This window comes from Schistocerca serialis, chromosome 5 (genome assembly GCF_023864345.2).
Source record: "Schistocerca serialis cubense isolate TAMUIC-IGC-003099 chromosome 5, iqSchSeri2.2, whole genome shotgun sequence".
Classification (NCBI taxonomy): domain Eukaryota; kingdom Metazoa; phylum Arthropoda; class Insecta; order Orthoptera; family Acrididae; genus Schistocerca; species Schistocerca serialis.
In genome coordinates this window covers 482,619,855-482,646,873 of record NC_064642.1, presented here as the reverse complement: position 1 = coordinate 482,646,873, position 27,019 = coordinate 482,619,855, and the positions used below count along the sequence as shown (strand labels likewise).

Genomic DNA, 27,019 nt, shown 5'->3' with positions numbered 1-27,019 from the left:
AGCACTGTAGACTACAATGACACATCATAGGTGAGAAAATGTTCAGTTTGTGATGACAGGACAGTAGGAAGGCAGCGTTAGCAGCTTGTGGATCCCTGCAATTCATGTTCATCGCATCGGTGCACTGCTGCTGCCAGTTGAATCCAATGTTGCCAGACGGAGAAGGGTTTTTCTGCAGCATTGAATATGTGACCATTTTTAAGACTGGTAGAAATTTTACATCAGAAACTGTACATTTTTGTATTAATTTCGAGTATGAGACACCTGAATTTTGGAGGCATTTTTTAGAAGAAAAAATGTGCCTTATATAATCCATAAAAAATGGTAATGTTACCTCCTTTAACATTAACTGAAAACTAGTATATTTTCTGATAGATTTTTCTGTAATGTAGCATCTTGTGCACCAAGCAATCCATTGGCATATTGTTTGAAGTATAACATCATTTGTTATGTAGAAGGCATCTGCAATATTTCTATTAGTGTTTTTCAGTGGCAAGTGTATCTGCCCATTTTGTTTTCAATATGTCATTTAGTACCTTTGTTTGTGCGCTAGTCCTTTGATTACATGATTGGTTCGTATTTGAATTATCACTTGCACTGGTTATGTGTATAAGCCATAGAGGTGAGGGGGCAGGGGGACTGTACTGTGGATGTGGCAATCCTCCTAAGCATTATTTTGATGACTTCTGAGTATGCAGAATATGGTGAATTGCAAGTTTTTGTTTATTCCTGCCCAAAACTCGCTATTACAATGGATGTTTCATTTGTTTATTCATGGTTGTTTTGAAAATATGTTTCTCAAAGCTATCAGCCACAGGTTGTTACTCAGGGCCATGTTGAGGGCTTCCTTGATATGTCGGAGCAGTGTCATGTTGGTTACCAAGATATAATGTAGTATTCACAACACTCAAAAGTTGAAAAAAAAGCATTAAGGATCCATTCAGTCATTAATTCACAGTTGTCATCATGTAGGACCTTTAAGATTGTGAAATTATTGACTAGTTAAGGGTTCACAGGCAACATTTAATGGCAGAAAATAAACTGTATGCAGTGCATTAACAATTAACCCACCTAATAAGATTAAAATGATGAACACGAGTTACGGTTCAAATGGCTCTAAGCACTATGGGACTAAACATCTGAGGTCATCAGTTCCCTAGAACTTAGAACTACTTAAACCTAACTAACCTAAGGACATCACACACACCCATGCCCGAGGCAGGATTCGAACCTGCGACCGTAGTGGTCGCGCGGTTCCAGGCTGAAGCGCCTAGAACCGCTCGGCCCCACCGGCCAGCTACAATGAGTTATGCTGATGTCCAGCAGAACTCTCAACATCTCAAGATATCAAGATTAAAATTTGTTACACATTCGATGACATTAAAAGACAATGTGCAGCTTCGTATTTAGATGATAACAATAACAATTAATTACTTCAGTGTCTACCCTTATCAAATATTAATAATAATTTAGTGTACTTTACTCCAAGTTTGACAATACTCCAATTTATGCGAAACTACAGGAGAGAAGGCGTAGTTAAGCCATATTTTCACTTTTAATTATTTTAATGTTTTTGCTATATGCTTAAAACAAAACCAAAACTGTCATGATAAACCTTGCTTTTTCCCATTACATTATGTGTTTAAAATATGAATACGAAAGTATGTAGCCACAAAGAAATTGTTGACAAAAATGCTTTGCACAATAGCACAAGGTTCTCCATAGTGGAGATACTTGATCCAGGTAGTGCGAATACCTGAGCGGGAAATAACACATGTAAACAATTATTTGTTTAGGACTTACACTCTCACGTTTAAACATTATAATATTTTTTTAAAAAATTAAGAAACAGGAAGTACTTCAGAAGTAGTTATAAAAGTGAAAGTAGTCACACGGTCATTTTTTATATTGATATTACGAGGCTAGAGAATCATTTCTGTTTTATCTTTGTCAACAACAGTGGAGTCTTCAATTGGAGGCTACTTAAACAGTCTGCAGTTCTCCTTACAAACTTAAACTTTCACTCCTTTTCTGGCCTATACTAATAAAATTTCCAACAAACTGCTTATTACTTTACTGCCCTCTAAACTTACCAAAAACCAATCACTGATGCTTGGCTTCCTGTCCACAAGCACTCTTCACTGCCCCTTTGATTACTCTGTGCCACTGAAGAGTTCGAGCTTTTTGTGGAATAATTGTTAGCTTATATATCAGATGTTTTCACTTTGGTTTTGTGTGGGGCACACTTCACTTTGACTTTTTTCTGTTCATGTGTAGACAGAAGTTTTTTCATTGACTTTTCCTGTTTCTCTTTTTTTTCCCCCTGCTCAATTTGTAGCCTTTCTGGAATAGAAGTCAAACTGACGATTTAGATCTTTCCACAAAGCCTTTCATCAATTGAGGTAAGGCTTTAGGGTAAGGTCTCAATTTCTGGCGAAAAAATGTTTCACATCCTGAGGGCTCATCAATGTACAACTTACAGCAACAAAAGGCTTAGGCCCGCCCACCCACCCATTGGCATCAATTTCCTCAGAATCTTTTTGGTTATTTGAAGAGACCTCAATACTTTCCACAGGGACATGTGAATGCCAGTGCCCTATCAGTTACATATGAGCTCAGAAATTTATAAGTGAAAGTATTTCAATTCAGGACAAAAATATCATCTAACTTGTAAGCCTTTGCAAACATTCACACGCACGAAAACTAGTGGATAAACCTTAGCTAATAACAAATTATGCAATTAAGTTATTTATAATTGCCTAAATGATTGTAGGAAATGTGGTAGCAGTGGGAGCGCATACGTAATAAAGGTACACGGAGTGTGGCAGACAAATCGTTGTATTATTTTGCTGGACAGAATTACATCATGGTCTACACTGCTCAGAGGTTAAACACCTAATAAACTGTCACAGATATTATTGTTCACTGTACTGAACAGAGCAGCAATGTTTATTTTGTCAATCAGAGGCAATGTAAAGTCTCTTCATCACCACGGGGCACCCCCCTCTACCCACCGTCGCCCCCCCCCCCCCACTGCCACTGTACGGAGCACAGGAGAAGGGAAAGTAATGAAAGGATGCAAGGAGGTGGTGTGCCAGTGTTGTTATGTGGTGGAAGTGACGGTCAGAGTGATGCCAGAGATCCTGTAGTCTGAGGTGGGCAGGAGGCTGGAGGGCACATCCATAGCAGGAAGTAGCCGGTACCAGTGTGCTGTCGTTGGCAGCAACCTCAGCTGTGGGCATTGAGGGCGGAGTGGTCAATGTTGTAGTTCTATTGCCTGCTGTAGCTAGGTCGAAAGCGCAGTAAACCGGGGCAGTTATGATGTGGGAGCCCATGGTATTGAGTTGGGACATCAATTCCACTGTGTCCACATTGGCTTGTATAGGCGAGGTGTGGTAGTAACAATGCGATATTGTGCTGGGTCTGGATCTCACCTTTGTGTTGGGCGAAGATGTCCAGGTTTTCATCAACAAGTGTCACAGACATATTCTCAGTGAGAAAGTCAGAGAGGTGGAGCTGCAGTGTGAAAGGATTAGAAGATGATTGGTCAGATGTAGGGCTAGATTGTGGCTGCGGATTCCATTCTGCAATGGTCCAAGCTGACTTCAGTCTACTAACAGATACTGTAAATTATTTGTCTCTGATCATGGTGTCAAATGTGTTTGTGCAGCGAGTAATTACTGTGTGAGGGCCTGTATACAGCAGGTACAGCACTGGCCTCACAGTGTCAATGTATAGCATCACATGCGAGCTGGTGGAAGGTCCTTGTGGACAAAGACCCATGACATTGCATGGTGTGATTAGGGGTGGGTGGGGCAGGGACAGTACGGCAGTCGTGATGGTGTGGGATATAGCCTATACGACAAAATCGGTTGGAAGAGATGATGTCCCACTGTACAGGATCTCGGTTAAAGATGCATCGAGGTCTTCCTTATGGACAATGCGGATGCCATGCAATACCCAGGGAAGGGCTTCAGTCCATGACTCAGGATGGCACACGAGCACCGTTTTTATTGTGCGGTGCCATCTTTCAACAAGACTGTTCAACTGCAGATGATACGCAGTAGTATGAAAACAGCGACAGCCGCAAAGATGACACAGTTCATGGAAGAGAGAGGACTCAAACTGCCTGCCCTGGTTGGTAGTGAGCAACACAGGGCAGCCGAAAGGTGCGATCCATGTGTTGATGAAAACTTTGACAATAGTCTCGGTGGATATATAAGCAGTATGTGTGGCCTCAACCACCACATAACTCTATCAGTCAGTGATGGAATGTAACACTGTCCGTCTGAGACTGGAAGTGGCCTTATTATGTCCATGTGCACATGTTGGAATGTGCCCTTGGGGATCAGGAATTTGCCAAAGGGTAGCAGGGTGGGGGGACTGAGCGTGGCAGCCTGTTTTACTATATTCGCATGGGATGTACATTCTCGCCCATGTGGCACAGTCTTTCTGGATGTCTACCCAGATGAAACATTTTGACACTAAATGTGCAAGATTGTGGCTGAGATTGAAGATTTGTTTACAAAAAGGTTCTAGGACGACCGGTTGGACCCGATCATCGCCAAATTAGTTTGGTGAAGCCAGGGAAGATATGTTGCTCAAGTTTGAGGCCTGTGTCGGGGTCATGAGGGAGGTTTTGGAAATCTTGATCCAAGTCTTGCACCTCAGCGCTCTGGTCATAACTGAGCCAGGCGAAGGAAGAGGTGATGCATGACAAATAGTTCCGACAATGTTTTCAGCATCTTTGACATAGGCTCAGATGGGTTGTGTAATGCATCAGCCAGGGGATGGTGATCTGGGTAAATAGTAAGAGGTCTGCCCTCTACCTCTTCTTGAAAGTAACAGATGGTGTCATAGATGGCGAGTAGCTCACAGTCTGAGTGAGCACTTAACTACGTGTCTTAAAGTTTACAAGAGAAAAACTTCGAGGGCTGGGGAATACTGGCTATCTACTGTTGTAACGTGGCACCAATAGCGAAGTCACGGGTGTCCACTGTTATAGTAAGGCTGGCATTGGGAGCCAGATGAGCCAGTGCAGTCACTTGCAGTAAGTCATCCTTGATTTTATCAAAGGTGGATTGCATAAGATGTGTCCACTCGAGGTGGCGTTTTCACAGAATATTCTTCCCGCACAGACTTTGGTCAGAGGAAGGAGAGTCTCAGCTGCATGTGGGATGTGTCTCCTGTAGAAATATGACACCTAAAAATTTGGGTAACTCTTGGTAGGTGGAAGGAGGTGGCAAGAGTCTTATCTGATCGGTCTTCTCTGGTGTTGGGCAAATGCCTGAGGCATCTACATGCTGGCTGACTAATGTCATGTGGCTTGCCATAACCAACATTTGTCTTCATTAATGATGACCCCATGGGCAGCTAGTCTGTCAAGGACTTGTGGTACAAGGTGTACAACTTTGCTTCCACCGTTTTTGCACCCAAAGTTTGAGGCTTTAGTGAAACAAATTGGTTACACATGTATCATTCAAAGTATTTTCCATCACTGGCCACTACTTTCTCCCATGTTTTGGGCAGTGTACGAATCCCACAAAAAATTGTTCATCTTTTGAAGCCATCCACAAATTGATCCAATTTGTGGCTTCTTCATGAGATTGGAAGTGTTTGTCAGCCAGGCCATGCGCCATTGATCTAAACAGGTGATAGTCAGAGGGAGCAATGTCTGGAGAACATGGTGGATGGGGTAGGACTTCCCATTTTAATGTTTCCATGTATGTTTTGACCTCTTCTGCAACATGGGGTTGAGTGTTGTCGTGCTGCAAAATCACTTTATCCTGCCTCTCGCTGTATTTTGGCCATTTGTCTTTTAATGGTCTGCCCAAACACATAAATTGTATTCAATAACAAGCACCTGTGATTGTTTCACTTGGTTTTAACACATCATAGTACACACGCCGAGCTGGTCCCACCAAATGCAGAGCATGATCTCAGAGCTGTAAATATTCATTTTGGCCGTCGACGTGGAAGCATGGCCGGCATATACCCATGACTTTTTGCATTTAGGGTTCTCACAATGAACCCTTTTTTCGTCCCTGGTCACAATGTGATGCAGAAATCCCTTCCGTTTTTGCCTCTGAAGCAACTGTTCACAAACTCACAAATGCCGTTCAACGTCTCTTGGTTTCAGCTCACGCGAGACCCAAATTCCTTTTTTCTGAATCACGCCCATAGCCTTGATACATTTTGAAGTATGGCTTGCTGTGTCACTCCCACTAAACGTGCCAATTCTTCTTAAGTTTGACGCGAGACTTCACTAAGCAATGTCTCGAATTCTGCATCTTGGAAAACATTCTCTTTTCCACCACTATGCCGGTCTACAATGTTAAAATCACCGTTCTTGAAGCGTTGAAACCACTCACGACACGGACTTTCACTAATAGTGTCCTTACCATATATACTTGAGAGCATTTGATGAAACTCGGCCACTGTTTTCTTCATAATGAAACAAAACAGTAACACCTCCCACAAATGACAAGAATTAGGCTCGTAAACTGACATTTTCAAACAAGAACAACTTTATGATGCAAACACAAATTGACTAATATTTGAATGAGATTATGTTGACCAAGGTCCAAGCTAACTGCCTGACGCCTACAATTTGCTTCTTTCGCCACCTATCAGCAAACGGCGGAAGCAAAGTTGTACACCTTGTACGTGAGCCTCTTGCTCTTCCACTGACATCAGACATTGGTCAGTGTGATTAATGCTGCAAAAGTTCAAGCCTGCAAAGCATGTTCGCACTGTACACTAAATGCACCCAAGACCCAAGGTGTGTGACGCTGGTTAGGTTATGCACGGTATGCAGCGCAGGAGGTGCAACTGGAATGAGCGTGACATCACTGTTCAATGCACCGAGACCACTTTTGAGCAGAATGAAGAGTGCAGAAATAGTTGTCACATAAAATTCAGACAATGTGGCGGGACTGGCCATCATAATTTAGAGTCCATACATTGGAGCAGACAGCGGCAGTATTTTTTGACAGTCCATTGTCAATGCGCTGTAAATGCACCATTAGGAGCATCCGTACAGCAATGTGGCTGGAGTATATCACTTGAAAAGTTGTGGAAAGATCCGGAAGTCTGCGGACAGGCACAGGAGCCATAATAGAGGAAAATCTAGGAACATGTGAGATAACAGCTGCAGGATACCCTAAACAGAGCGCCATTGTTTGTTGTTCCCCTTGTCATTTTTTCTATCTAAAACACTGCCTGAAGTTCCTCTATTCCAGATCAAACATTACATTGTACATTGTCACACAGTATGGGTGTATCACATCGTGGCTAAATATCCTTGGTGGCAATGCTGATGCGGAGAGATGATGCAGTGAACAATGGCAGCATTGTTGAATACCCAACCAGCATGGCAGATTTGCACAATATCACAGCACAGTGCTGTAAATGGGGGCACCAATACAGGAAGTGCAGTACCAGTGGGAGAGCCTAAGTAACAACGGTACACATGGTGTGGCAGACAAGTCCTAAATTAATTTTGCTGGACAGAATTACATCGTGGTCTACACTGGTCAGAGGTTCGTCACCTAAAGTGTCACAGATATTATTGTTCAATCTACTGCACAGAGCAGCGATGTTCATTTTGTCAATCAGAGGCGACACACAGTCCCTATGTTGCTACAGGATTTTACAAACGTGTTTAGGCCCACAAAATGTACCCTTGAATGTAATTTTGTCATAGGGATAGTTGAGCCATAGCTTAACTATCTCCATCCTGAGAGTCAAAAGTGTCACTTTCACCATTTAATTCCAAGTGTTTCTTTCTAGGTTATGTATGCAACTAAGCAAACTGCTACAGAACAAAAATAAGGTTCCAACTGCAAGTCTTTCCTTCTCATCCTCTCCCATAAGTCTCCCAGTATTCTGAATGACTTTTCTAAACTGTAACTCGTTCCCTAAACTTCTTTAGTCCTTTCCCTTCACCCGTCTTCCTTCACCTTCAACTCTTCTGCCAGAAGAAGGAGCCACTGGCTCAAAATGCTTGTGAAAGTTAAATCCTACTGCCACTTGGGGAGTAGATTTTTTTCTGTCCATTTATATTATATTATAATTAATTGATTATTTTCATTGTTGAATATTTATGCAGCTTTTTTCAGATAGTACTTCATTATAGATAACTGCATCACCTGCAAGAAGCCTCATTTTACTATTAATATTGCCTGTGAGGTCATTAATATAATACATAACAAGCAAGAGTCCCAACACACTTCCTGAGGCACACCCGTAGCTTTTTCTACATCTGATAATGACTCTGTGGGAGTCGCCAGCCGAACATCCGTAGATGCACAGTGAAGGATAGTATTATTCTGTGGCGGTGCGCACAAGGGACAGATTGTTTATTCTTTGATTATATATAATAGTTCTGTTGTTATTGATTCAATGTTAATATGAGCTTTTCGTTGCAATAAAAAAATTAAATATTATAGCCTAACTACTTCGTGAGTCTTTCTGAAGATTGTAATAAGTAGTATGTGGCTAAAGTGGTGACCCCCGTATAAAGAATTTCGTTGTGGACGAACAAATGTAGCCCAGTTCAATTACGTCTACCAGGAGATCGGCGAGTCCGCGTGGCACAGAGTGTTAAGGATCAGCGCGAAGTTTTGCTAAAGAACATTGAGGAATTACGACGCGAGATTGAAGAACAAGAAAATGCTGTGTTGAATTTTTCTGCACCATCAAGTAATGGCCTTTCGACAGAGAACAGTAGCAAGTTAAAATTACGCCCACCGCAGTTCATACCTGATAAACCTGAACTGTGGCTTGCAATGCTTGATCTGACTTTCCACCATCATGGCATTGTAAATGAAGAGACAAAATTTATGATCGCCATTAGTGCACTTGACAATAAAACAGCAACAATCAGTGCAGATATAATACTTCAGCCGCCTGCCATGCAAAAGTATATGCGTTTAAAGCAGTTACTCATTGAGCGACTACGTCGGTCGGTGGAACAATGTATCCAGCAAGTATTGCACAGTGAAGAGAGAGGAGTTAAGTCACCTTCGGAATTTTGGCAGCACCTGCGAAGTTTAGTCAAAGACATCGAGTTGTCAGATACGACACTGAAACATGTATGGCGTGTGCAGTTGCCAGAGGCAGTTAGAACAGCTGTGGCGCTCTGATGCACAAGATATCTCGTCATTGATCTCATTAGCCGACAAGGTCTACACCTCGTTAGACGCAGTGCATACGTTGACAGTGATGTTCGGACAACAGTACAGACTCACAGGAAACGGTGGCGATATGACGCCAACAGCCGGACATTTCTCAACAACTGGATGACCTACGAAAACAACTTGAGGGATTGAAGTAGCAGATATTGACGTTGCACGGAGGCAAGACAGGCACAAACAAGAAGAGCAAGGATGACGACATTGTGTCTAAGGAGCGTATCTGCTGGTACCATCGACGATTCGGAAGCAAAGCAACATGCTGCACATCACCCTGCAATCACCCAAATGGTGACAGCGGCCAGCGTTAGGCGCCGCCGGTCGCGAGTTCGAGCACCAGCGCCTACTGTTAAGAGGTGAGATCGACAAGGGGCAGCTACGGGTGAGTAACCTTTCTTCTTTACCTTCACTGTCCCATCGGCTGTTTGTTACAGACATTAAGTCTGGCCATGCTTATCTACTCGACTCAGGTTTGGACGTTAGTGCATTTCTTGTTAGAAACTGTGATGTGAAGCTCCCTCCATCTCAGTCGAAACTCACAGCAGCAAACCAGACGTCGATAGCAGCTTATGGAAAACGTCAGATACAGGTAGACCTCGGGTTCCATGAAAGTTTACCATGGACTTTCGTAACTGCCGATGTGTCAGACGCAATATTGGGTGCAGATTGCTTGTTTCATTATGCACTTGAGGTATCTATTAGCTCAGTGAGCATTTGACGGGGGACACAGTGCATTAGATGCATCCTAGGATGAATCCCTATGTCCACGTCTGACTGCAGACAAGTAGCAAACTGTGAATCCATGTCTGGTGGGCAGACAATAAAGCACAATATGGTACATCACATCAGGACTACACCCGGTCAAGAAGTGTCTCAACGCCCACGCCGGTTAGCTCCGGATCGTTTCGCTACAGCGAAGGCAGAGTTCGAGGAATTATTATGCTCGGGAATTGTCCGTAGATCCGACAGTCCGTGGTCATCGCCACTTCACCTCGTAAAGAAGAAAGATGGGTCTTGGAGACTATGCGGAGATTACAAGGCACTAAATACTCGTACCATCCCCGATCGTTATCAGATACCACATACCAGGGATTTTACGCACACAATTGCAGGCACAACCATTTTTAGTGTCACTGATTTGCAAAAAAGCGTATCACCAGATACCGGTCGCACCTGCTGCTATACTGAAGATGGCTGTCACAACACCATTCGGTTTATTCGAATACCTTCGTATGCCGTTCGGGTTAAAAAAATGCGGCACAAACTTGGCAGCGTTTCATTGACGAAGTCCTCAAAGATTTACGATATTGCTTCACGTACCTCGATGACATCTTGGTTTTTTCGTTGTCTGAGGAATTGCACGAACTACATCTAAGGACTGTTTACTAATGTATTGAGGCATATGGCATTTCGGTCAATGAATCAAAGAGTTTACTTCGACAACGTCAGGTGCCATTCTTGGGCTACTCAGTGACAGCAGCCGGTATCAGCCCACTGCAAGACAAACTCGACCTTATCGAAGAGATGACTCGCCCCATCGACTATCGCCAACTACGCCGGTTTCATGGAGCAGTTAACTTCTACAGACAACATCTTCCTAATGCGGTGGCCATTCAAGCACCTTTGATGTCAGCACTAGTCAGCAATGATGCAGTAGGCAAACGACCTTTACAGTAGACATCAGAGATACAGATAGCATTCGACAAGATCAAAACCTGTCTACATCAGGCAATAATGTTGGCACATCCGGTTCCTCAAGCTCGACTGGCAATTGTTGTGGATGTGAGCCAGCAGGCAATAGGTGCAACTCTACACCAGAAGGTGGGAGACAATTGGCAGCTCCTAGGTTTCTTCTCCCGCAAGCTTACATCATCAAAAGTAAAATGGAGTGCCTATGATAGGGAGCTACTGGCAATTTATGAAGCCATCAGACATTTCCGACCACAAGTAGAAGGCAAACCATTCACTGTTTTCACAGACCACTAGCCAATTACCTTCATCTTCAGTAAGAACAAGGATGGTTGCTCACCACGACAATTTAGACAACTCGAGTTTATCGCCCAGTTTATGACAGACCTGCAGCACATAAAAGGAGTTGAGAATGTTGTGGCAGATTTCCTGTCTAGGTTGGAAACAATCTCTCAGACTATTGAATACAAGGAAATAGCTGCAGCACAGGAAACAGACCAGCAACTTGCTAAATTCTCTCGTGATAGTACATCCGGGCTACGCTTGCAACAAATACAACCTACGGGTGAACACTTCAGAGTTTGGTGTGACGTATCGCAAGGAAAACAGAGACCGTTCGTACCTGAAAGACTGCAACAACAATTATTTGATACCATCCATCGGCTGGCTCATCCGGGAATAAACGTCAGCATCAAACTAATGACACAGATTCGTGTGGCCCGGTATAAATAGAGACTGCCGTAATTGGGCAAAAACGTGCCTGGACTGTCAGAGGGCCAAGGTGGTACGACATGTGCACAAAGCGGCAGGAAACTTCCCACTTACCACACAATGCTTCACACACGTGCACCTGGACATCGTGGGTCCACTTTTGCCGTCAGGAGGATACCGTTATCTCTTCACTGCGGTGGACCGCTTCACCAGATGGGCAGAGGCGATTCCATTATCGGATATTTCAGCAGAGAAGCCAGAGAGAAATTCTGCTGAAATTTTTACAAAGGCACAGGTGGTGTTTAGAAAGGATAGATTGCATGCGACCCGTGGTGGCATGTTTGTCGCTGTTAGTAGTACTTTATCCTGTAGTGCAGTAGCAGTGGATACTTCCTGTGAATTATTATGGGTGGAGGTTACACTCAACAACCGAGCTAGGTTAATAATTGGCTCCTTTTACTGACCTCCCGACTCAGCAGCATTAGTGGCAGAACAACTGAGAGAAAATCTGGAATACATTTCACATAAATTTTCTCAGCATGTTATAGTCTTAGGTGGAGATTTCAATTTACCAGATATAGACTGGGACACTCAGATGTTTAGGACGGGTGGTAGGGACAGAGCATCGAGTGACATTATACTGAGTGCACTATCCGAAAATTACCTCGAGCAATTAAACAGAGAACCGACTCGTGGAGATAACATCTTGGACCTACTGATAACAAACAGACCCGAACTTTTCAACTCTTTAAGTGCAGAACAGGGAATCAGTGATCATAAGGCCGTTGCAGCATCCCTGAATATGGAAGTTAATAGGAATATAAAAAAAGGGAGGAAGGTTTATCTGTTTAGCAAGAGTAATAGAAGGCAGATTTCAGACTACCTAACAGATCAAAACAAAAATTTCTGTTCTGACACTGACAATGTTGAATGTTTATGGAAAAAGTTCAAGGCAATCGTAAAATGCGTTTTAGACAGGTACGTGCCGAGTAAAACTGTGAGGGATGGGAAAAACCCACCGTGGTTCAACAACAAAGTTGGGAAACTACTGCGAAAGCAAAGAGAGCTTCACTGCAAGTTTAAACGCAGCCAAAACCTCTGACAAACAGAAGCTAAACGATGTCAAAGTTAGAGTAAGGAGGGCTATGCGTGAAGCGTTCAGTGAATTCGAAAGTAAAATTCTATGTACCGACTTGACAGAAAATCCTAGGAAGTTCTGGTCTTACGTTAAATCAGTAAGTGGCTCGAAACAGCATATCCAGACACTCCAGGAAGATGATGGCATTGAAACAGAGGATGACACGCATAAAGCTGAAATAGTAAACACCTTTTTCCAAAGCTGTTTCACAGAGGAAGACCGCACTGCAGTTCCTTCTCTAAATCCTCGCACAAACGAAAAAATGGCTGACATCGAAATAAGTGTACAAGGAATAGAAAAGCAACTGGAATCACTCAACAGAGGAAAGTCCACTGGACCTGACAGGATACCAATTTGATTCTACACAGAGTACGCGAAAGAACTTGCCCCCCTTCTAACAGCCGTGTACAGCAAGTCTCTAGAGGAGCGGAAGGTTCCAAATGATTGGAAAAGAGCACAGGTAGTCCCAGTCTTCAAGAAGGGTCGTCGAGCAGATGCGCAAAACTATAGACCTATATCTCTGACATCAATCTGTTGTAGAATTTTAGAACATGTTTTTTGCTCGAGTATCATGTCGTTTTTGGAAACCCAGAATCTACTCTGTAGGAATCAACATGGATTCTGGAAACAGCGATCGTGTGAGACCCAACTCGCTTTATTTGTTCATGAGACCCAGAAAATATTAGATACAGGCTCCCAGGTAGATGCTATTTTCCTTGACTTCCGGAAGGCGTTAGATACAGTTCCGCACTGTCGCCTGATAAACAAAGTAAGAGCCTACGGACTATCAGACCAGCTGTGTGGCTGGATTGAAGAATTTTTAGCAAACAGAACACAGCATGTTGTTATCAATGGAGAGACGTCTACAGATGTTAGAGTAACTTCTGGCGTGCCACAGGGGAGTGTTATGGGACCATTACTTGTCACAATATATATAAATGACCTAGTAGATAGTGTCGGAAGTTCCATGCGGCTTTTCGCGGATGATGCTGTAGTATACAGAGAAGTTGCAGCGTTAGAAAATTGTAGCGAAATGCAGGAAGATCTGCAGCGGATAGGCACTTGGTGCAGGGAGTGGCAACTGTCCCTTAACATAGACAAATGTAATGTATTGCAAATACATAGAAAGAAGGATCCTTTATTGTATGATTATATGATAGCGGAACAAACACTGGTAGCAGTTACTTCTGTAAAATATCTGGGAGTATGCGTGCGGAACGATTTGAAGTGGAATGATCATATAAAATTAATTGTTGGTAAGGCGGGTACCAGGTTGAGATTCATTGGGAGAGTCCTTAGAAAATGTAGTCCATCAACAAAGGAGGTGGCTTACAAAACACTCGTTCGACCTATACTTGAATATTGTTCATCAGTGTGGGATCCGCACCAGATTGGGTTGACGGAAGAGATAGAGAAGATCCAAAGAAGAGCAGCGTGTTTCGTCACAGGGTTATTTGGTAAGCGTGATAGTGTTATGGAGATGTTCAGCAAACTCAAGTGGCAGACTCTGCAAGAGAGGCGCTCTGTATCACGGTGTAGCTCGCTCGCCAGGTTTCGAGAGGGTGCGTTTCTGGATGAGGTATCGAATATATTGCTTCCCCCTACTTATACCTCCCGAGGAGATCACGAATGTAAAATTAGAGAGATTAGAGCACGCACGGAGGCTTTCAGACAGTCGTTCTTCCTGCAAACCATACGCGACTGGAACAGAAAAGGGCGGTAATGACAGTGGCACGTAAAGTGCCCTCCGCCACCCACCGTTGGGTGGCTTGCGGAGTATAAATGTAGATGTAGATTCTGGACCTTAGAGTGCTCTCACAGGATGAAGATACCATGCAGATAGATCTAAATGGAAAGAGTCAAATGGTATCATTGGAATGGCACAAACCTGCACATATGTTACCGACTGAAGAGGGCACAGAGGTCAGTCACCAAGCGCCACCTTCCACACCACTGGACCAGGATGACACCACCTCCCCACCACAAGAGGAAGCTGTACCGTCACTACTAGCAACAGAAGCTGAAGAAGTTCAACCAATGCCTTCAGTACACACACGAGCTGGGCATCGGGTGAAATATAAATACCCCTACATTCCCGGAGCTCCGCTCTATCGGAGGGGGGCTGTGTGGGAGTCGCCAGCAGAACATCCGTAGATGCACAGTGAAGAATAGCATTATTCTGTGGCGGTGCGCACAAGGGACAGATTGTTTATTTTTTGATTATATATAATAGTTCTGTTGTTATTGATTCAATGTTAATATGAGCTTTTCTTTGCAATTAAAAAAGAAATAATTATAGCCTAACGATTTCGTGAGTCTTTCTGAAGATTGTAATAAGTAGTACGTGGCTAAAACTCTCCATCCAAGATAACATGCTGTGTCCTCCGTACCTAAAAGTCATCAACCCAATCACAAATTTCACTTGATACCCCTTATGATTGTACTTTTGACAATAAGCATAGGTGTGGTACTTAGTCAAATGCTTTTCAGAAATCAAGAAATACTGCATCTACCTCAAAGTCTTAATCCAAAGCTTTAAGTATGTCACATGAGAAAAGTGCAAGTTGGGTTTCATATGATCGGTGTCTTTGGAATCCATGTTGGTTGACATTTAGGTCATTCTGTTAAAGATACCTCATTATGTTTGAACTCAGAATAAAGATTTCACAGTAATCAATGTCAAGGATACTGGATGGTAGTTTTGTGGATCACTTCTACTAACCTTATTGTAGCCAGGTGTTACGTGTGCTTCTTTTTAAAACTGGGCATGGTTTTTTGTTCGAGGGATGTATGATAGATTATAGTTAGAAGTAGGGCTAACTCAGCCGCAACTTCAGTATAGAATCAGACAGGGACTCCATTGGTTCTTGGAGCATTATTCAGTTTTAACAATTTCAGCTGTTTCTCAGCACCACTGACACTAATACTTATCATTCATCTTTTCAGTGGTATAAGGTTTAAACTGGAGCAGTTCTCCAGGGTTTCCCTTTGTAAAGGAACATTTGAAACTGGAGTTAAGCATTTCTGTACCATAACAGTTCTCCAAACATTATCATCATGGTAATAGCGTGCTGAAGTTTGGAGGATGTAGGTTCAAATCCTATTTTAGCACCCTGTTTCATATCTGAAAAGTTTATAAAGAAGGGCTCTAAGTTTTGTCCAAGAAAATTTTGAGCAATGTAATAGTATCACTGCCATCATAAAGAAACTGACATGGAACTCACTGGAAAGCCACAGAAAAATTTAAAGATTAGTTAACGTGTATTAGGTGGTTGTAGACTGTAGTGTGTGGGCTAATATGAAGAAGTAGTTGAATATGGGGTATGACAGAGGTTTGACCATTCCCATTAAACTAATGGGCAATTCCATGTCAAATCAACAAGTGCTACAACCTGACCCTCTCAGATTTTTTGAAATTAAGTAGGCATATGTTACTCTTAAATCATGACACAAATTAATTTTTTCACATTTTTCTGACGAAAAGTTACCAAGTAATGGACCTTCAAAAATTGAAAAGACGACAAATTTTTGACTCGCGGAACAATGTTTTTTTCCTTTACAACTCGTGTTCTAATTAAGCTAAAATAATAAAATTTACTTAATTGGAAAGCTCTTTTGAAGAGCTTTTGTACGATACCAAACATCATTAGTTTAATATATATACACAAATTGTTAAAACATTGTTGAATTTACCGAATTTTGAAAAACTGTATTTTTAAAATTCTCAAAAAAATATATATGAAAGATACACTTTACATCTACATATTCTGAAAGTTTCAACTTGGGATGAGCACGGGATCACTATCAAAAGCAATTTTACGTTAAGGGTGGTGCTTTAAAAATTCGTAAAAACTAATTTATTTTAGATATTAGGCCTAATTCTCACCAGCTGTATGTTGTTGTAAAATGTGGAAATTAAAAATAACTTATAATTGACAAAAGAACATGTTTTATGCTTCTGTAATTAATAAATACAAAATGAAAAGTTTAAAAAAAAATAAATAAAACACAGGAAAATGAGTGCCTGAGATCAGACCTAAATTCAGTTAGTAATTACTATTATTTACAAATAGGCATCCTATTAGTGCACTTCTTCATACTTCGAGCTAATCAGTCTGTTGCACATAAACATTTCTGCACTGGATAACTTAGTCCTATATGTTCACCCTGTAGCAGTTTGAGGGCTCACGATTGCCACTACTTCCTTACTGCTTATGGAAAGAATGTCTGAATGACTCGGACTGTCCACATCTTTTACATTTCCATGTGGATGTAAGAAACTAAGTGTGATTTCATCCTTCTCCTGATTTTTTTCAAGTACACAGGTTAACCATCAGTGTCCATTATAATCACAAGCAACATATCCTCTTATGCTTTTGAACGGTATTGTATCACTGTCAGAAACTGTCACCAGTTCAATTTTACTATCACCAGAGTCTGAATACACTTTTGTTATTATTTTGTCCTTGCTAAAAGGAATAAAAGTGTGAAGTTTCTGTGTCCCTACAATTTTACAGCATTTCTCAAATCTCTCCACAAGTTTCATTTCTTCATTTTTGTAATCTTCTTTTGTAGCATACTTGAAGTTCATTGCTTCTATGTTATCCTTGGCAAACATATAAAGTTGTTTTGGTGTCATTATTTGATCACTGTATGGCCTTTGCAGACTTGCTCGAGCTGCAAGTCGTTTAACTGTTCCACCAACACCATCACTAGTTCCCTTCCCATGCGAGGTGGCTGAAAACTGCCACTCAGCTTCAGTTTGGAAATCATCTTCATGATGGCACAGGTTGATAATGTTCTTCCTATTTTTATAATGAGCTGCTGCTCCATCAGAGAAATAATATATTTTTCTTGGTTTTCTACCGAATTTAACAGTCAGGAAGTCCATAAAGTACGATAGGAACAAATGCACAGCAACAGTGTCACGTGTTAGGCATTCTGATATGATTACAAGACTTGTGTGCTCGAGTTTGTTCCCATCCTTGTAATAAGAAACAATGGGATGAATCGTTGCTTGCATGTTTGTCCGGTAATAGCCTTGAACTTCGTCCTGGATGACAAAAGAGTAATTCTCAGAAAAGTTACAGATCGCTAAGACCTCGCCTTCTTCAAGTTCATTTCTCAGTCTCTTTTGGAAGGTTGATTGTTGACTAGCAACAAATGAATGTCGTGTAAGCGATTTTAATTTAACAAAACACCAATCATTAAAGTTGTCAGATGATTTTATTATTGTTTCTAGAGATGTGTGATCAATGGAAACCCATTGCTGATAAGTTATATTATCAATATCATTAGTATCCAACAAATCTTGTAATATGTCTTAAATGTTTCTGGGCCAGGGCAGAATTTACATTCACCAAAATTACAAGCAGGTAATGACGGATTACATACAACTCTTGCAATGCAGTCTTTGTAAGTTTTTATTGGATTATCTTCATACTTTTTCAGCTGAGGAATGTTACATTCAGTCAGCATGAATTTGAAGTTTTGATGGGCAGTACACACACACACACACACTCACACTCACACACTCTCTCTCTCTCTCTCTCTCTCTCTCTCTCTCTCTCTCTCTCTCTCTCTCTCTCTCTCTCTGTGTGTGTGTACCACTACTTCCAGCTAAAACACTATTTTTGGGATGTAGGTCTGCAAACTTCGAAAATCCAATGTGGAGCTCTGGGTGGTTGTCTTTAAAGTTCACATAAATTTCTTTCAGATTACTTAAAACTAGCCGCTTTTGTACTTGCAGTTTTTCTCCGTTATCTCTCACAAGCACAAAATCTTTTTTCCCAGGCATTGCCCTGCTTATCTCATCAGAACAATGAAAGTTTCTAACAAAATCAGCAGTTGTTTGATGAAGAGTCTTGCCAGGTTTTGGGTTTGGTGAAGACAAAATTTCTTGGCCTTCACCAAATCTTTTACTCTTTGACCCATGTAATTTGTTACATTAAATTCATCTTGAAGCTTCTTAACACTCCAGCTTTTAGGTAAAATGGTAAGAATTTCCATCTGTTTACTTAGAGATGTACATGTACGAAATTTATCTTTTAGCTGACTGATCATCTCAGATTCTGCATGATCATGTACCTCTTCTTCTTTTCCGGAAGGAAGCAATAATAGCTTTGTTTGAATTGTTGAAGTTCATTTAATTAGCTTCTCCTTCGGATATTTTGCTTCAGAGTCGTTTCTTCTTAATTGGTGATCCACCAACGGACTGCAAAGAAGCATTCAACCCTACTAAGGCCCCACTTGCTGCAATGTCTTGTACGTCACTATCACATAAAACCTTTTCACTTTCTTGTTTCACCACAGAATACAGTAGATCATCATCATTTTCTGTGCTAGACGTATCACAAATTTCTACATGTGCAATTCTTTTAAGGAAGTTGTCACACATTTTTTGATTTAAAGTTAAGAAAGGTTTTCTTGCTATCATCCATTGTGAAACAGGTCGTAAGTTTTTCTTGTGGTTTTTGTGATCCTTTTCATTAAATGTATTACAGCACAAAGCTGAAATTTTAGGCACTTTATATTTCTCAAGTGAACAAACTAATTAAAAAAAATGTTTTTGAAGTTGAATGCCCCAGCTTTCTATATTCAATACTCCACAATATTACTTCTCTATTCCTGCACTTCCTGAAAAAAAATTTTTTTTCATTATATTAATAGTATGCAAACATTAACTGGTTGTAGGCATACAAACTTAGTCTCTTATGAGGTTTGTACAGAAGTACCTTTACGCTAGATTCAAAACACATTTCAGATCACATAATTTCACTACAGCTGCCTCACAACAAAAGAATGTGTGGGTCACTTTCAACAATAGGTGAAAATTGCATACAATATTAACCAGAGATAAAATACTGAATAGATTGCAGATAGTAAAACCAAAGAATTATTTTACATGTTATCTTTAAAATGAGAAATAGTTTCCTTTTTTTCCCCCGTGGTTTTACAGCTATCAATAAGTAGTTAGCACCAAAGTTTAATAAGCAGTTATTCGTTTCAAAAGTACAATTTGTGGGCCATGTAACAAAATCTAACACTGTAATATTTTTATGTGTCGCAAAATAATAGAAATTCACCTAGGCCTATCTGACTGTGATTTTGGAGAATCGTGGTAAACGTAAAATTGCTTTTGATAGTGATCCCATGCTCATCCCAAGTTGAAACTTTCAGAATATATAGATGTAAAGTATCTTTCACATATATTTTTTTGAGAATTTTAAAAATACAGTTTTTCAAAATTCGATAAATTCAACAATGTTGTTTTTATAAACAATATAAATATTAAACTAAAAGAGCTTTCTAATTAAGTAAATTTTATTGTTCTAGCTTAATTAGAACACGAGTTATAAAGAAAAAAACATTGTTCCGCGAGTCGAAAATTTGTCATTTTTTCAATTTTTGGAAGTCCATTACTCGGTAAATTTTTATCAGAAAAAGGTGAAAAAATTAATTTGTGATACTATTTATGAGTACTATAGGCATTCTTAATTTCATTTAAATCCAAGAGGGTAAGGTTGAAAACGATGGTTTCATTTGTTGATTTGACGTGGAATGACCCTAACATACAACACTGCAACAATTCTGCGGACAAATTTTCAACAGTGCATGACGGGGAATGGGAATGAAAGTAAAGTAGTAGTTCATTGCATTTGTTTTTGTTGTAACACGGAGAAACAATATTCAGCGGTAATTTACATTCAATCCAGATATAATTTTGCTGAAATTTAGAAGTTTCACCGTTATTAATTCTTCATAATGGATCTGCGTAATTAAATCGGATGTTGACAAAAATTATGAACCGAAAACTAGTACTAAATCACATGAATTCAGACACCACTCTCACATGACAAACTTTGCAGTGCAAAAACGCCACGCACATGTCTACATCACGATTGAGAATATACAAATACTGAACAACCTAGTACCTTGGTTTCTCGCTATCCGAGAATTCTACTTTCGTGCTACATGCTCCATTATCCAATATATAAACACGATTTAACATTTTCCCCTACTCTCATCCAATCACTCGTTGATAATCGCACAGTCGCACACCGCTCGCGCTCACACTCAGTGTCACCAACTCACAGTTAACACACAATTGTTTCCAGTCGCAGCGCTCCTTTGCTGTAGAAGTGGAACTACTGGACGACAAAATACTGTCTGATGTTTTGATGCGTGGAAGCTGTAGCCGGGAGAAGTTCTGACTTATGAATATGGTTTCTGTTATTAAAGAACCAACAACAGGCAGTGCGGGTGATAGTCATAATGAATCGGACAAGGCTGTAAATAATTTATTAGCAAGACGTTTATCTAAAATTTTAGACACTCGCCTGGAAAATGACAAAGATACACTCGAAGCATTGAAAGAACTGTCATCGTTCTTCACTGAGAATACTCTTAAAGCTAGGCGTAATTTAAGAAGTAAAATAGAAAAGAGGAGCTTGGCCATAAACGAAGTAAGTACTTAATTTTATTTGATTATCGCGTATGGAAATTATTTCACTATCGAACATAATGGAGTGTTGATATTGCTGAGAATTACTTAGCGAATCAGTTAACCCACGCCAGCAACATGCGATGTAAAAACTGATTCAGGTATTTTGACATTTCTTTGTAGGACAAATGTCGAAACTGGCTTTGTTAAACGAAAGTACAATTATAGAGGCAATTGTTGTTGCAATCAAATAATCACTACCCAGTCTGACCTAGGCGTCACGCTAGGCCACAGATCAGTGTCTTACTATAGCCAAGACTTGAGGACACACACACGTTCTAGCCCTTTTGTCAATTTGACACTTAGTTTTATTTTCATGTCAACAGAAAGTTCCAGCAGATTTTGTAAATTCTTTGGTTTGTTAATTATTTACGTATGTACATTCCGGAAAATATGAATTTGTAGAGAATATGTATCTCTACCAACATACATATTCCACAAGCCACTCTATGATGCATGGCAGAGGGTTTCTCGTACCACTACTCACTTCCTTTCCTTTTCCATTCACAAATGGGCTGAGGGAAAAACTGTCTGTATGCCTGCATACAAGGTCTAATGTCTCTTATTTTTGTGGTTGGTTGGTTTTCATTGATTTGGGGGGAGGGACCAAACAGTGAGAACATCAGATTAGGGGAGGATGGAGAAGGAAGTAGGCCTTGCCCTTTTAAAGAATCTGTCCCAGCATTTGTCTGAAGCGCCTTAGAGAAATCACATAAAATGTAAATCAGGATGGCTAGACACGGTTTGAATCGTCGCCCTCCCAAATGTGAGTTCAGTGTGCTAAACACTGCACTATCTCACTTAGTATCTTTGTGGTCCTTATGTGAAATGTTTGTTGACAGCGGTAGAATCATCCTGCCATCAGCTGCAAATGCCATTTCTCAAAATTTTGTCAATAGTGTTTTGTGGAAACAACCTCCAATGACCTTCCTTGAGTTCCCATGGTGGGGATGCCAAACATTTGAGCAGTACTCGAGAATAGGTTGCACTAGTGTTCTATATGTGGTCTCGCTGGTAGGTGAGCCTCACTTTCCTAATCTTTTGCCAATAAACTGAAGCTGACAAGTCGCCTTCCGTACTGCTACTTCTAGGTGCTCGTTCCATTTCATATTGCTTTGCAGTATAAGGCCCAGATATTTAAACAAGATGACTGTGTCAAGTAGCAAACTGCTCTAATACTGTATTCAAACATTACAGGATTGTTTTTCCTCCTCATGTTCATCAACATTAATGTTGCTACATTAAAAGCAAGCTGCCATTAATCACAACAAATGGAAATTCTTAGTCATCCTATGTATGATGATGTAATGGGAATCAGGACCTAATTTCTCCCATAATTGAGAGATGCCATATCACGTATTGCATGGCCCCTCCTGCCAGAGGTTTGAGTCCTCCTCCTGGCGTGGATGTGTGTTTTGTTCTTAGCATAAGTTACTTTAAGTAGTTTGTAAGCCAAGGGACCGGTGACCTTGGCAGTTCAGTCCCTTAGGAATTCACAGGGTCAACGTAAAGGTGTTGTTGTTGTTGTTGTGGGGGGGGGGGGGGGGGAGATTGAGCTGGCCGACCTAGTTTGCAGTGCCAGAATTTGTTGGCAGTAAATTATTATTATTTTATTCTTCTTGAATTGTGATGTTTTGTGTATTTATGGTGTACTGAATGTGTTTTAATTTGTATAGGGGTGTTTGATTTGCAGATATTTGAGGTTGTGGTTTTCTTTTTCGTAGTTCTAGGTGTTGGTGTTTTGCTATCAATAGTTGTGGTTGACCTACATAGGTCATCGGAAATGACTGATTCTCATTTTCGTGGTTGTTGGTGTTGGTATTTTGGTATCGTAATCTGTGGTTCATCTGAATTGATCAAGGGAAATGTCAGATTCCAATTTTCATAGTTTTAATTGTAGGTATTGTGTTTTGGTATTGTCACCTGTGGTTGACCTATATAGGTCAAGGGAAGTGTCAGATTCCTGCAGATTATATTGGTGTAGTGGACTATTGTAATTTTTTTTTTCTTTTTGTTCATCATTTTGTGTTTTGGGATTGTGGTGTGTTTTTTTTCTGTTATATTTATCCTGTCCTCACCCTAAAACCCCCAATTTTCCGTGGTTGCCCCGTTAGTTTGATTGTATTTTTGGAGGGAGATGTTATTGTCTTATTTATATGTATTTTCGTGTTTGTTGCCGTGTGTATGTAGTGATGTCATAGGCGCCATATTGGAGATGCTTAGAATAACTTACAGCACACCCTGCCACAAACTCAAGATGCTACTACTGTCACAAAGATGGAGAGCAAATCAGTTAAGAAAAGTTATATGAATAGTTTGTATATTAGTGATCTTACATTCAATGGGAATGAAGCATCATGGTATAGAATGAGCATTATAAACATTACATTGAACTCAAATTATAATTTCGATAATATTTAGTCATCTCCTAATACCATTTTAGTTTCTCAAAAGACTTCTTGTGCAGGACAATAAGAAAGACACCATTTGTGGGAAAGTGATTGTACAGAATTATTTGGTTACGATCAGAGCAATAACTATACTGAAATTGTCGAAATAAATATAGTTGTATATGTAACTGAGAATAATATGCAAATGTCAACACATCACTGATTAAGCTACAGCTCCATACATCCAGTTCATTCCTGCTGTTTGAGGTTCAGCTGGGGGTATTGTACAAAACTTGGAGAAATGCAACTTTTTTTAATGAAGATCAGTGCAGAATATTGTAGTTTTTAGATAAAACCATTTGCTAATACACAATATGCATTGAAATATATATCATGCAAGGCCCACATCTAATAGAGTGCCAGAAGGGTGCAGCAGATTTAAGCCTGAAAGGGTTAAAGTGCACTTAAGGTGTCAGTGGCTCTTCCGCAGTGTGCTGCTGTTGGCGATTTGTTTCCATTGACCATAGCCAATCAAGTGATCAGATACAGTGGCCACTGAGAATCACTGAATCAATTACTTATTTTGGCAGAAGGTATGAATTGATTACTTTTGTTTTTGACATGAGTGGGATGAGATTTGCAATTATTGATTTGATTATTATAGATTATAAAGTCAGTTATTCATTTTCATATATATTTCTTGTATTACAAGTTAACTGGAATATGATAGGATTCCTTGAGGTATACTTTCATATTATAATGTTATAATTTGGTTATGTGTTGGCGGCGCCAACAAACGTGGCTGGCTGTGATAACTGACTGATCTATAGCATCACAATGAGAAAATGACTTGTGGAAAACAGACAGAAGTAATGATCCAGAAATACTTTCTTATTGTAAACAGAACTTTAATGCATTAAGAAAAGTTACAAATAATTTCAGGAGTATGCACATCTTAAATGAATTTGAGAAATCAGACAACAAAATAAAATCAGTGTGGAATATTGTTAAGAGACAGGCAAAGCAGTCATAGAAGTTGATATTATTTCTGTTAAAGAGAATGGAAACATTATATAAGACAGTTGATGTGTAATACATATTTTTAATAATTATTTTTTAAAAATAGGTGAAAAATGTGTGCATATAGTCAGAGAAGAAAGAAAATGTACAGTGAAGAAGTAATTCAGAGGACATCATTTCCTCAAATTTTTGAGAAGTTAATTACTCCAGGGTTGTCACCCACCTGTCTAGTTATGGCATACATAGCCAATCACAGTTTGGATTTCAAAATGGTTACTCTACTGAATCAGCTATTTATATATTTACTGAACAATAATATTGTATTACAGAAGTTTAACTTTTATGGAATACGTACTTTAGCAAATGCCTTGTTTAGTTCTTATTTAAGAAACAGAATGCAGGAACCTACTCTAGGCTGTTCAAATAATGCAAAGAGGGACACCACATCATCTGCATCGGGAAAAATACAGTGGGAGTCCCACAGTTTGTCATAGGGCCACTAGTGTCCTTGCTTTTTATTAATGATCTGCCATTTTATTTGAATCAATAGGTAGAATTAATTCGTTTTTTTTTTTTATTTATTTATTTTTAAAGTTATACAATCCTTGTTGTAAAGGCGAGCAAAGAAGCTTCAACAGAGAAAATTGTAAATGATGTATCTGTGAAAGGTACTGAATGGTTTTACACAAATAAGCCAGTTTTAAAGTTTGAAGAAACACAGTTCGTCCAGTTTTAAACAAAAAAAGGTATACCACCACCTATTAACTTAGTACCAACAAGAAGTAATTAATAGGGTAGAAAATTGTAAGTTATTAGGTGTTTATTTTGATGAAAACTGCATTGGGATATAGAAGTTAGCATATTCAAAATGGTGCACCCTGGGCAACTTCCTTCAAGAAAGGGACAGCGAAAAGTCTACCCAAACAACAACCATACTGGATCAGCGATCTCCCACGGTCCCCACCAGCAGCTGCAAAAGCAAGACAAAAACTGCATTTTTAAATGCCAACTGACAAGGCACTTTAGTTCCAAATTAAATATCTTACAAGTCGATGTAGAAGGAATCTCCAGAGACAAATGCAGATACCTAAGCAGATTGGCAACTGATAATACCATCGACATAATAGCTCTTCAAAAAACTCGCCAACCACCAGAAGCTCCTGAGGCAAGAATTTATATTACAGGATATAAGCTGGTAGCACACATACCATCTGCTAACCATGGGTCAGCTATATATAATAGGAACACCCTGTCACCATAGAAAAATTACAGAACAGCAGCATCATGACATTGAAACAATAGCCATCGAAGTTATGGTATAACTATCACGGCTACTTACAAACCACCCAAACAACCTGATGATTCCAAGGACCTGAAAACTTTCCAATCTGCAAGATGGAATACAAACACCAACCCAGACTTGTGTATGGTTAGCAAGGACACTAATAACATCCCTGTACCCCATACATAGAAAGCACTAAAGAACTTCCCAAACAGTCGGCACAGGCTTACACTAGTCACATGAGGATAGAATTCCCCCTAGTAAACACCATCAGGAATCCATGATGGAACTTTAACAAAGCAAATTGGCCATTATATACCAAAGAAATTGAAGACAATATTCAATGCATCAAATCTGAAGTAGAAAACTTTAAATGATTTATCAGGATGATTATCACTGCTGCTAAGAGAAACATACCCCGAGGCTATCATAAGGATTATATACCTTGCTGGGATGAAGTCACTGAAAAGCTATACCAAGAGCACAGCGAGAGCAGTGATAACAAAAAGGGAAAACAAATACTAAAATCATTAAACCAAAAATGGAAACAAAGATAGAAAACATTAAAATCAGAGCTGAACTTTACTCACCCAGCAGAAAGGCATGGTCACTACTATGGAAATTGGGCTCTGCTTCTACTAAAATCATCAGTGAATCAACCTTAAGGGCCTCACAGATAGCACACCACATTAAACAATGAGCTGAAAATGTTCCTCTCGACCGAACAGCTACAGCTGAAGTAAAGAAAGGGTTAAACGGAATGGCTAGAAATCTGTAACCTCACCCCTGTTACTCAAACACTTTCACAGAGTTAGAAATAAAGCCATTAGGAGCCTCAAAAATAGGAGAACCGCTGGCATGGACAAGATCTTCCCAGAATTCATCAAACACCTATGGAAGAACGGCACCACTTAGCTAAGAGATTTTCACAACAACTTTCTCAACACCGGGATGATCCCACAGCAGTTTAAAGTAGCTCACACTATAGCAGTATTCAAACCAGGTAAATCACCCAAAGATCCAGCAAGCTATCACCCAGTAGCATTACTGAGCATAAGCTACAAATTGCTGGAATGACTCATACACAACCGT

General features: G+C 40.1%; 2 protein-coding genes across 8 annotated transcripts in view; one reads left to right on the top strand and one right to left on the bottom strand.

Annotated features, from left to right (window-relative positions):
* The window catches only part of LOC126482326 (actin-related protein 6), a 114,675-nt gene extending 93,853 nt beyond the window's left edge, over positions 1-20,822 (bottom strand). The window contains exons 1-2 of one of the 6 annotated variants that reach the window (XM_050106375.1): positions 20,667-20,800; positions 2,094-2,343 (exon numbers count right to left, since the gene is read on the bottom strand). Coding sequence is in view for 1 of the 6 variants with exons in the window: in XM_050106374.1 (XP_049962331.1) it covers positions 20,667-20,743 (77 nt within the window). In the remaining 5 variants the exon portion in view is untranslated. Of the gene's footprint in view, positions 1-2,093; positions 2,344-20,478; positions 20,576-20,666 lie in introns of those variants that run through there. The other 5 variants (XM_050106374.1, XM_050106377.1, XM_050106379.1 and 2 more) reach the window with 5 other exon arrangements.
* Positions 20,823-20,862: 40 nt separating this feature from the next.
* Positions 20,863-27,019, top strand: part of LOC126482325 (conserved oligomeric Golgi complex subunit 6) — a 120,581-nt gene continuing 114,424 nt past the window's right edge. Inside the window, exon 1 of one of the 2 annotated variants that reach the window (XM_050106372.1) lies at positions 20,863-21,197. In XM_050106372.1, the coding sequence (XP_049962329.1) occupies positions 20,949-21,197 (249 nt within the window). In that variant the 5' untranslated portion in view covers positions 20,863-20,948. The remainder of the gene's footprint in view (positions 21,198-27,019) is intronic. The other variant, XM_050106371.1, reaches the window with a different exon arrangement.